This window comes from Lactuca saligna, chromosome 3 (genome assembly GCF_052625555.1).
Source record: "Lactuca saligna cultivar CGN05327 chromosome 3, ASM5262555v1, whole genome shotgun sequence".
Taxonomy (NCBI): Eukaryota; Viridiplantae; Streptophyta; class Magnoliopsida; order Asterales; family Asteraceae; genus Lactuca; species Lactuca saligna.
In genome coordinates this window covers 216,489,400-216,501,899 of record NC_136419.1, presented here as the reverse complement: position 1 = coordinate 216,501,899, position 12,500 = coordinate 216,489,400, and the positions used below count along the sequence as shown (strand labels likewise).

At 33.7% G+C, this 12,500-nt stretch overlaps 2 protein-coding genes across 2 annotated transcripts; one reads left to right on the top strand and one right to left on the bottom strand.

Annotated features, from left to right (window-relative positions):
• Positions 1-1,897: 1,897 nt before the first annotated feature.
• On the top strand, positions 1,898-4,650 carry LOC145037822 (mitogen-activated protein kinase homolog MMK2). Its single transcript, XM_078986555.1, has 6 exons — positions 1,898-2,249; positions 3,051-3,180; positions 3,287-3,424; positions 3,535-3,867; positions 3,968-4,151; positions 4,223-4,650. Exons 1-6 carry the CDS (start codon positions 2,074-2,076, stop codon positions 4,396-4,398), a joined length of 1,137 nt encoding a protein of 378 aa, XP_078842681.1. The 5' UTR covers positions 1,898-2,073; the 3' UTR covers positions 4,399-4,650.
• Positions 4,651-4,992: 342 nt separating this feature from the next.
• LOC145037823 (Nuclear transport factor 2 (NTF2) family protein) lies at positions 4,993-10,112 on the bottom strand. Its single transcript, XM_078986556.1, has 5 exons — positions 9,706-10,112; positions 9,354-9,508; positions 9,210-9,276; positions 5,466-5,517; positions 4,993-5,261 (listed from the first exon to the last, which is right to left on the bottom strand). Exons 1-5 carry the CDS (start codon positions 10,079-10,081, stop codon positions 5,168-5,170), a joined length of 744 nt encoding a protein of 247 aa, XP_078842682.1. The 5' UTR covers positions 10,082-10,112; the 3' UTR covers positions 4,993-5,167.
• Positions 10,113-12,500: the final 2,388 nt, after the last annotated feature.

The window sequence follows — 12,500 nt, the reverse complement described above, 5'->3', positions numbered from 1 at the left end:
ATATATATATATATATATATAAGAGTCCATATTTAATTAATTCCTTTTGATCACTTAATTAATTCTTGATCAATACTAATTAAATAATATGATTCCATATTAATATATTAGAACTTATAATATATTAATATAAATCATAAATATACTATTCTCAAAAGACTATCCATAAAAATTGTATCGGTGAAGTGCAACCCAAATGGACCATGCCGGGTTGGGTCAAGTATATACCAAATATAGTTATGGACTTAGACATTAATCCAACAATATCATCCTCATTGTAGTAGCCCTTGCTCTTTGGCATTGCCCAACAGATACACTCATTGAAAACCTCTGTAGCACATCTGCTTGCATCTCTAGCAATGTCATCTTGGTCTTCATGATTACATCTTTCAGGTAGTGTTTGGCTAACTAATTGCTAGTAACTAGGGAACTAAAGTGATAATTACTAGCACACAAATGAATTTCATTACATAATTTAATCTGGAATGTCCTTTCATTGTACTTCCATCCAGGTGCAACCCTAAATGTAAACTGCATTTTTTATTGTCATTGCTTTCACTGCCACACTTAGCTATAACCCTCACTTTATCACTTTTTTAAAAATAAAGTTGGTATCCTCCATGGAATGCATAGTTAGTTAAAGCAAACCTGATTTGAGCAGGGGATTCATAACAGTCTCCTAATCGGGGCCTCATCTCTTTCCAATCAACATTAGGATCATGCACCCTATACTCGACACCAACATCTTCACCGTCCTCATCTAAGTGGGCATGCTCATTTTGTTGGCCACCAGGAATGTCTCCATCATCTACCATTCCATCAATACTCCTCCTTAATATGTTTTCGTCACACAATAAGTCAAGAAAAGGATCATCACATAGTTTTGAGGGGGCTTTGAAAGCTTCTTCAGAAAAATCCAAGAAGCTAAAGTCAAATGCTTCATCATCAAAGTTAGAGTCTGGAAAGTATTTCTTCTTAGGAGCTTAGGCCCTTTAGGCTTCTTAGTTCCAGAAGTAGAGGCCATCTATTTCATCAAAAAGATAAAAATAAATAAAAAACTTCTTAGTTCAAACTTGGAACTCCATACTCCATTGAAGAAGATAACCACCATCAGAAGCATCAATTTCTTGTTTCCATACACGTACCTTTCTATTCCACCTTACTTCACCAACGATTTCAAAGCTTCAAAATGCGAAATCGGGGACTGTGAAACCCTTCTTAGCGTCAAACCCTTGTCGAATACATGAAACCCTTTATCAGTGATGGTTCGTAAAAGGTGATGGCTAGAGAATATGTTAGTGTGACCGAATAAAGCATGTTATCTGCTCGTCATCGGTTACTAGCTCTCAAGTGATAATTCCATGAAAATATCATGTCTACGGTCAACGAAAAATTAAAATCAAGGTTTTCTCTAATTTAGTGACAAAAATATAGTACTTTTATGATATTAGTCATTCATTATAGATAATCATATAAAAGGTCATATGAACAAGTTGAGTAACCGATAACTTTTATATCAATTAAAATGATGGATAACATATATTTCTAATGAAATAATAGTTTACAAAGTAAGTTACCATCCAAATTGATTTATATGTAAATAAATTCGTCCAAATTTTATAAGAAATTTTTTTCCGAAATTAATAAATAGCACAAAGGTATTGTTTCTGTAAAATGCAATTCACCCCAACCATAAAATACAATCTCTTGGAGAAAATGATCCACCATGAAAATGAATTTCAACTTTGATGGAGTCTGTGAAATAATGAAAACCGTAACAGGTGTATGGTGATCGAATCACCCATCAAAAAAGTTTTACACCATACACACATTTATAATTCAACCACACAAAAGACGAACACAAAAAGCACTATACAAAAAGGTAAAATGTCTTCACGGGTAACAACATATCAGCTCCAGTTCAAAAGTTTCTCTCTCTCTCTCTCTCTCTCTTCGGTCTTCATTGTCATGACTCATAACAACTCTAAATTTAGAAATGTCAAACACCATATCTTCTTCTTCAATCCCAAAATTTAGGTTGGATCTAGAGAGAGAAAGTCGCTGAAGGAAGCTATGTCTGTGGTGGAGTCAAGCTCTGCTACTACAGCGGATCAGAGTAACGTTAAAGGGGTTCTTACACATGGCGGTCGTTATGTTCAGTATAATGTGTACGGTAATCTTTTCGAAGTTTCCCGGAAGTATGTTCCTCCGATCAGACCTGTTGGTAGAGGCGCTTATGGAATCGTTTGGTAAGACTCGAATTCTGTTGGTAGTTTTTGAAACGTTTAGCATGATTTGTAGTTATTATATTCGGTGATGTTGATCGATTTTGTTTGGGGAATCGTGGAATTGCGTGGTGTAGTTATGGCGATTTGTATTTGATCATCATCGTAAGGCTCTTCGAAGTAGTGGTTGATGATATTAGGGTTTATCAGCTATGGATTTGCAGGAAACTTGATCTTATAATCCTATGTGATTGCTTCGATTCATTCATTTAGCTACATTTTGATGGTGATTTACGGGTAACTTGAGCTTATAATCATTAGGGTTTAACCTCTTAATTTTGTAGAATCTTGAGCACGAGATCCAGATTTAGAATCATTTACTGTTGATTATAAATAGGAAAATAGTTAGGTGTTGTCTCTTTTTGACTTCTGGACACAGCCAAAAACCATGGCTTAATGTATTAAGATAGCAACTGTTTACCTATTTACTATCATGTTGAAATTGATGGATGTTGTGAAGTTTTTTGGAATGTAAGGATAAAATGGTCTTTTAGTCTAGGAAAGTAACGTACCTTATCTATTCAACACTTTATGCAGACAAACATCTTTACCCATTATATGACTTAATCTGAGTTTGGAGTAAGGAGGTTTTCCCACATTAAGTCCTAAGTTGTTACAAATTTGTCTGTCATTTTTTCCTTCCATTTTCCTAAATACATTTTAACATCACAAAATGGAAAAAGAAAAAAAGAAACAGGGTCTTATGTTTTGATTACCGATATTGTATTGAATAAAGTTGACTTTTTTTTTTTTTTTTTTTTTCAGTGCTGCAACGAATGCAGAGACACGTGAAGAAGTTGCCATAAAGAAAATTGGGAATGCTTTTGACAACAGAATAGATGCCAAAAGGACTCTAAGAGAAATTAAGCTTCTTCGTCACATGGAACATGAAAATGTGAGTTCACTTTTCAAAACTCCATTTTGACCCCTGAAAAAGTTTACTTGTTTTGATGGTATTGATATGGGTTGAAGGGTATTTACGTGATTTGAGGTGGGTACAGGTTATTGCAATCAAAGACATCATACGGCCTCCACAGAAGGAAAACTTCAATGATGTTTACATTGTTTATGAGTTGATGGATACGGATCTTCATCAAATAATACGCTCCAATCAACCTCTGGCTGATGATCATTGTCGGGTAACTATGTCTTCATTTTTAAATTACAAAAATGGTCCCTATGCTTTCTGATTTTGACCATGTTTAGTCCAAAACTGAAACTTGATGTTTTGATAAATTGATGATGGCAGTATTTTCTTTACCAAATTCTAAGAGGACTGAAGTACGTTCATTCAGCACACGTGTTGCATCGTGATCTAAAACCAAGCAACTTACTTCTGAATGCAAATTGTGACCTAAAAATTGGGGATTTTGGGCTCGCAAGAACCACTTCAGAAACGGATTTCATGACCGAATATGTTGTGACTCGATGGTATCGCGCCCCTGAATTGCTCTTAAATTGTTCCGAGTACACGGCCGCCATTGACATCTGGTCCGTTGGCTGCATCCTCGGTGAGATCCTCACGCGACAGCCCTTGTTTCCAGGCAAAGATTATGTTCATCAGCTCAGACTTATCACAGAGGTAATTTTACCCATTATCATTCAGGAAACAAATCAAGAATATGAAAGTAAATTTTTTTAGATGTTGGGGTTTCACTGACTTTTTTTTTTTTGGTTATTAGCTGATTGGTTCACCTGATGATGCAAGTCTTGGGTTTCTAAGAAGCGATAATGCAAGAAGATATGTGAGACAACTTCCTCAGTATCCAAGACAACAATTCTCTGCAAGATTCCCAAATAAATCCCCTGGAGCTTTAGATCTGCTTGAAAAGATGCTTGTATTTGACCCAAACAGGCGTATTACAGGTGCTTTTACCATTTTTCCCTTTTCATTTTTTTTAATATACTAAATCAACATATATCTATAAATATTGCAGTTGATGAGGCGTTATGTCATCCGTATTTGGCACCTCTTCATGAAATCAACGATGAGCCGGTGTGCCCTCATCCTTTTAGCTTCGACTTTGAGCAGCCTTCATGCACCGAAGAACACATCAAAGAGCTTATTTGGAGGGAGTCTGTCAAATTCAATCCTGACCATCCAAATCACTGAGATCTCATCTCATCTCTTGTACACCTTACACCAACAAAATTATATGCTAGAATTGCTCTGTATTATCCCTCCTCTCTCCTGTCTCCTCGCATAATCTTCTTTATTACGACAACCGATACACCATAATAAAACATAAAGGGCTTATTGGTTTTTTTTTTACTTTTCACATCATTTTTTTTTTTAAAAAACTTTCTGATTCCATTTCTTGTAATATTCAGTCTTCTTATGAAAGCCAGAGTTTACCCTCCCTCATTGCTTCCCCTTCTCAAATCTCAATGTTTGATGACTGCCAGTTACTTGTTGCTTATTTTTTTTTCTCCTATTCCTGACCCAATGTACTATTGTGACTGCATAAACTACAACCTTAAATGCATCTTGTTTGACCAGCTGTGAATGAATGATATGTTTGACAACCAACATTTCATAAATGTTTGGAGGCATACTACTAGTAACAACATCAATTATATGGCATAACAGCATTTCATAAATGTTTCCTTCCACGACAATCAACAATGAAATTTGTAAACCATAACTTAGATTTGACTTGTGATAGCAACTTCTATAAGTTGTTCAACTTGGTTGCTTCCAAGTATGTACATGAAAGAAATTTATATTACATTTACTTAATATGTTGTCATTTTAGGATGAATTAAGTACAATTTCTAAGTAAAAAGCTCTACGTATATATATCCATGAATTCTCTGTGTTATGTGGAATAAAATTATATCATATATATAATTATATATACAGGATGAATAATAGCCAAAGTTTAACCAAGTTTCTTGTTGCCCCAAAATCCTCTACTAGGCTTTAGAAGTTGTTTGAATAATGCCATCTTTGGTACATTCCAATGCTCCACATGCCTGTAAATAATTTACCACTAAATAAATACTTCAACTAAATCGGCTTTTCCAAGCAATTTGCATTCTTTGAAGGGGTCTCATTATATATATATATATATATATATATATATATATATATATATATATATATATATATATATATATATATATATATATATATATATATATATAAGAATCGTTTGAGTCATTAATTATATTTATTACCTGCATACTTTTCCTGATTCTTTGCTAATGTAATACTCCGTGTAACCTGTAGCTGCAATGAAATTCGGTTGTCAAGAAAAACAATAAGACCAAACAGTATACCGACGACGAACATCATCGTGGTATACGTGGCCACGAAATCCCGACGTGCACACTATCCCGACCATTCGTGGTGGGGTGTGCTCATTGTAGGTTGTGGTGCGTACCATGAAACCAAAAGCCCAATTAGGACACCTCTCTCGATTTGGAACGGAAATAGCCGTTCAACGTCTAATTTTTTTGTAAAAATTAATTTTTTTTAAACAACATTTTTTACCTATAAATACCAGACTTTTAACATTTTTCTCTTACACCATTCTTTTCTTTCTTTATACACAAAATACACACAACATTTTCACAACCATAAAAAATGGATCCCAACGAAAATACTCCCCCAAACTTTAGAAATTGCAAACCCGATAATATTTTTGCGTTAGATACCACCCATCGCCAATTCTCGATCATGGAATCACTTCAAGCGGGTTCGTCGGCTTCAGGGCTAGTGTTATCAATCATTTTAGAGAGAAATTTGATTGATATGTCCACATTCAAGAAACCAGGGCGGAGATGTTGAGTCGGGTGGAGAAAAAATGATAGAAGCGTAAACGTCATTCCAAGAAGCGCAAACAACGCTTCAAACAAAAACTGACATGGAGATTTTGAAGATGAAAGCGGACGATCTCGAAGGCGAATATTTGGAGATTTTTCTCGCGGTGAAAGAGTCGGTTTGAACCCGCTATAGGAATTAGGGGTAGTTTTTTTAGTTATATTTGGTATTTTTAGGTGTTTTATTCTTTTTTTTTATTTTAATTAATGTAATTTTTTTTAATGTAATGTGGTATTTTAAGTTAACGAACTAGTGCTTAAAAAAATGTTTTAATGTATTTTTGAATTAAATTTAATTAAAAAAATGATGTGTAGTGGAGTGGTAGTAGTGGTATCCCATAGGTTTAGTGGTAGCTAGTGGTGATGATGTGGCACACACCACTATAGTAGTAGAGACGGATATAACAGATGGCCTAAGTCAACAAAATTAACTTGTTTTACAAGTGTTGCTAAAAAATAACTCTTTCAATGATGGGAGATGTGTATGTGGGTGTGTGGGTAAGATTCCGCTTTATTTACATATGACATTTAGGGTTATTCATTATTTGCATAAAACCGAATTGTCCAATTAGACAATTTGGATTGGACTATTTGGTTCGAATAATCGGATTTTTGGATTGGTTTTCAACAAAACCGAATTATTATTTTGGATTGGTTTTGGATTATAATATTATAATATAAGAACTGAATGATCCAAAAAAATTGAATAACAATTATATATATATATATATATATATATATATATATATATATATATATATATATATATATATATATATATATATATATATATATATATTCAAGTAGGTTTAAAAAGTTTCACCTAATACAAAAGACTAAACTGCACAAATGGTCCTTGTGGTTTGCTCAAAATTGCTACTTTGGTTCAAAAAAGTTTTGACTAGCACCACAAGTCCAAAGTTTTCATTTTGTTGCGACTTTGGTCCAATTTGATTTAAAAATATTTAAAATGACGGATTTACCCTTGGTATTTCCCTTTTTTGTTTTTTATTTATTTAAATGTTTTTCTGATTAAAAATAAAATAAAAAAGAAACCCCCTCTCTCATGCGTGTGCCCCTTTTTCTCAAAAATCGATCCCTCTTCACAATCGATCCTTTTTCTCTCTCTCTTTGAGAATGCCTACAATACACCCCCATCTTCAGGCCCTGACCTTCATCAACATAACCATTTCACCATCGCTTGCCTTCATAATCTTCCACCATACTTCATCTTCGATCGGAGGGGAGATAGATTGGAAACAAGGATGAAGCAGCAAAACCATCACCGCCATTGTTATGCGCCTCCCTGCTCCTGCAATCGGACCGCCACCTCTTTACGAAACCCTAGTGTCGAGGAAGAAGGATTCTACATCAACGACGAAGAAGAAGAATCATTATTGAAAACCCTAGCTCATCCCTTTCATAGATCTTATATCATCGGAGAAGAAGGATTATCTGACAACGCTAAATCTATTCAATATATGTTCGATCTTCGTCTCCAAATGTGTATCTCTTTTCTTTTTCTTCTATCTCGATTTTTTTCCTGTGGATGAACAACAGTGGAAGGACGTTGTGATGGATTTTAAAGCTTCAGTTAGGTGGAACAATTTTTATGTTTTAGTTTACAGAAATCACAATGTTTGTGTGTGTTTTTTCATTTATGGAATTTGATTTGTGTGTGGGTATTCATCACCAAACAATCGATTTGTATATGGGTGTTCTTCTCTTCTCCTCTTTCGCTGAATCGGGTGAACACTAGGGTTTCCGATGACATCGATGTTCAAAAAAGAGACCAGTGAGAAGGGTGGTGGTGCTAGGGTTTCATAAAAGTGGCATTTGAAACAAAATTGGTGATGGTGATGTGTGAATCAAACCAACGACGATGGTGTATGAATTGTGATTTAAGATATAATAGATATAGAGAATGGTGGTGTGGGAACCAGATCCGATTCCAGATTCAGAAGAGGAGTTCCTCAGTCCTCACCTCCACTGGTGGTGGTTTGGGTTCTTCAAATGGTATCATAGGGTGAAGCATTTTGACACACACAGAGAGAGAGAGATCTCATTTTTATTTTTTTACTTTGTTATAAAATATTATAAAAATAAAATAGAAAATGAAAATTTTCTTTTTTCTTTTAATCAAAATAAATATTTAAATAATAAAAAAAACTGAAAAAGAAAAATATAGGGGCAAAATAGTCATTATGAAAAGGTTTATAGAAAACTGGACTAAACTCGCAACAAAATGAAAACTTTGGACTTGTGGTGCTAGTCAAAACTTTTTTAGACCAAAGTGGCAATTTTAAGCAAACCACAGGGACCATTTGTGCGGTTTTGTCAATACAAAACATATATATGCATTTTCTCTCAAAAGTTGTTTATCTATAAAATATTAAACTATAATCTACCTTCTTAGTAATTTTTTATAAATTTTAAATTACAACTAAATAATTTGTTTTGCTTAAAATTGGGTGATATGATAATTATATGTCATTTTAAAATGATCCGGTTTTTAAAAACTAAATTATAAAAACCGATCCAATCGAATTGTAATTGGATTGGATCAGATTGAATTTGAATTTAGTTTGGACTATTCTAATCAATGTTTTGAAAACCGAAATCAATTTGGATTCACTTGATTGGATCGGATCGAACCGATCCATCCAAACGAACAATGACATGTCGTGACAATTCTATACATGACCAACAACTTTAGATTTGACATGATATGACACTATCAGCTCTGGAGATGATATGGTAACACAATACAGTTGGTGTTGAATACATTGAGTATGAACTCTTATTCAAAAGTTGCTATTTTTTATCTCATACAAAAAAGTGGAATATGGACGTGTTATTGAGCTCTTATATGTGCAAAAAACGAGAATTCTCCCCTGATCATCTTTATAAAAAAACAGTCAGACTCTCCTAGTAGATCAAAAGATTAATGCTATGGTTGCAACTCAACATTTCACTGATACTACCCTAATCTTAATAACATTTTTTCATTTTATCCCTTTTAATGGTATTGCATAATTATAGGTTTATTTTTTTACTAATTAATCTAATTTATTAAATATGCAAAATGGATAAAGATACCTGAAAGAATAGGTTTCCATGGAAATGACATGGTGCAACTGAAACGCCAATGCCCAATTCCTTTATCCTACAACACAAATGATTCAAAATCCATGCTTATTACACACTGAATTACTAGGAATGTATGAAGTTGAAGAGAAATACCTCAAAATCCTCCCATTTCATGAGCTTCATGTTTGATTTCTCAATAAGAGACCCAAAATTTGTGCAATTTCTTTTGAATCGAAGTAGACCTTTAAATGAACCTGCTGGATCTGCAAATTCACAGTCGTCTTCATATGCGTCTAGAGTAAGAGCACCTAAAATCACACATAAACTGCAATTATTAAAGCCTGATGGATAAATCTAAGAATTTTGTACCCTAAAACTTAATTCGATGAAGTAAAATGGGGCTTATCTACAAAAAATTGCTTTTCGTCACCAAATTCGGTACCAAATTTGAAATTCTCGGAAACTGGAGGTATATAAACTAAATGGAGTACGATTTAATGTTTACCTGTGACGAAATACGACCTCTGATAATCCTCTTTGATAGTTTCAACGATAATTGATCGATCAATTACTCCGACTCTATCTCCAGCAAGCTCGATGCCTCTATTGGCTCCGTCATCGATGTTCTCTGGTGAACGGAAAAACGAGGCAGCAATTCCGAGAAGCTCGGAGCCATACCAAGCGGTTTTGAGCAGTAGGTTTCCGGACTCGGAGACTTGACCGGTGGCGGATGAATCGGTACTTGTTGTGTTATCTCCTCCTCCGGTGCACTGGAGTTTCGTGAAATTCAGGTAGCTTTTTGATCGGAAATTGTTGAGAGACTGGTGGCCGGAGAAGTGGTGAAGAGTGACGGAAGTAGTAGGCGAGAGAGTGGTCGCCATTTTAGTGAAAGAAAGGAAGGATCCATGTTGACGGTTTTTATGGTTGTTATTGTTTTGCTTAAAAAATACAAAACAATCATTAAAATATGTAAAAGATATTAAAAGATCATTAAACTATAAAAACACCAAATGTAACAAAAGGAAGGAGATTAAACGACCAAAAAACTCTTCTGAATTCTCTGTAGTAGTCATACTAAGCCCCGTTTTGGTAGTGTGCGATTTGAAGGGTTATTAGTGAAAAACCTAATTATTTCGTTGTTGATGAAATACCTACATCGTCTAGAAAAAATGATGACTTAAGAGTATCCATTTCAGTTGAGGGCATTCCCTTCGAGTATGTCCTATAAGATGGGCTAAATCTACCTTTTTAACAACACAATGAATGATAAATTTGTAAGTAAACTTTGTCATATTGGTGAGCCAAGGAAGATGTAGGTGAATCCGATATAGTTTGTGAGCATGTAAATTCTGAAAAGCCTTATTTTCTTATCCATGATCCTAACCAACACCGGAAGCTAATGAAATCAATTGTAGGAATGAGATTTGAATATCCAAATCAATTGAAAGAATGCTTACAGAACCATCCAATGTCTAATGGTTATGGCAAAAAAAATATACTAAGGTGGGTTTAGGGTTTAGCCTAAACTCTAAACCCTAAATATTAGAAGCTTTGTAGACATGATTTCGTTGTACACATGTGTTCAAATAAAAACTTGTGGTAACCGATTACCTCAGCTAAACGGAAAAATGACATAAAAAAGTAACAAAGTTTTCAAAATGTTCAAAAAATATCATTATTTTTTTAGTACAAAAATACCCTTGAAGTATATCATTTGTACACAAAATAACAACGAAGTACACATTTTAGTACAAAAATACCATTGAAATTTCCAAAATGTTCAAAAAAAGTCATTGTTATTTTTTCAAAGCATCTTTTATTAACTTCGTTGTTTCCGGATCATATAGAATACGGTCATCGGAGATTAGTCACCGGCATACCAGTTCACACCAGTTGTGTACTCTCTTTCATTTTATCACTCGATCAGTTTGTATCTAAATCCATATTTAGGAATTCTCATGACATAACGTCAAACTATTTTCTCCTTTGTGTCTCTCGTGTTCTGCAACACTAATGAACGGCTAATATTGATGTATAATATGTGCATCTATATAACGTATATATGTTTTAGGTTTGAGGCATATAATGTGATCGGGAAGCAAGAATGTTTAACTAAGGTTATTACCCACTTAATTCTCTTGTTACCATAAGAATGATCGAGTGAAAGAATGAAAGAGATTTGCATAACTGTTGTGAACTGATATGACAATTCATGATCTCCGGTGACTGTGTTCTACATAATCCGACAACAATGTAGTTAACAAAAAGTACAGTATTTTTTTAAATATTTTTGAAACTTCATTACACTTTTAAAAGTCATTTTTCCATTTAACTGAAGTATCTAGCTACCACAAGGTTTTATTTGAACACATGTGTACTTCGTTGGTATTCTGTATACAAATAATAATTTTAATGTTATTTTTTGTACTAAAAAAACAACAATGGTATTTTTTGAACATTTGGAAACCGGGTAACCTACAATAGCTGGTTAAATGGTATTTTGTGTATTAAAAAAAAAAAAAAACCATGGTCATTTTTGTATATTTTTGGAACTTCGTTAGCTTTTTAAGTCATTTTCTCAAGGTTTAAAATTTAAATTAACACAATTTGATAACTAGTAATCAAATCGACATTTGCATGGTCAATTATATCAATAATCATTTATATAAAATAGTCGTTATGTATACCGTTTATCACAATTTTAAATTAAAAATCTTAAAGTTAAAATTATATAATATTCAAGATAGAACTGATCTTTAGTTCAAATCTCACAAGTTTCATCTTTTAAAAGGACTAAACTGCAAATTTGGTCCCTGTGGTTAGCAAAAAAGTGTGAATAAAGTCCAAAATCTTTTCGACCTGCATGGATGGTCCAAAATTGAAAATATTTTGTGGTTTTGGTCCGTGATAAAGTTAAAATGACTACTTTACCCTTTTCATTTTATATTTAGCTTTTTAATATTTTTTTACTATTATTATAATTCAAAAATATAAAAAGGAATTATGAAACCCCCACCCCTACCTCTCAAATGTACCCTCCTATTATTTCTCTCTCTCTCTCTCTCTCTCTCTCTCTCTCTCTCTCTCTCTCTCTTTCCCCCTCTCTCTCTCTCTCTTTGACTTTCTCTCTCTGACTCTCTTTCTTTCCCTTTGACTTTCTCTTTCATCTTCTTCTTCCTCACATTCACCTACAAACTAAAAACTCCATACATACATATCTTAGAGGATGCTATCAAAATTAAACTCTAGCTTCATTTTCAAAGGTTGAATCCAATCAAGTTTTGATCTGTATGATATCTC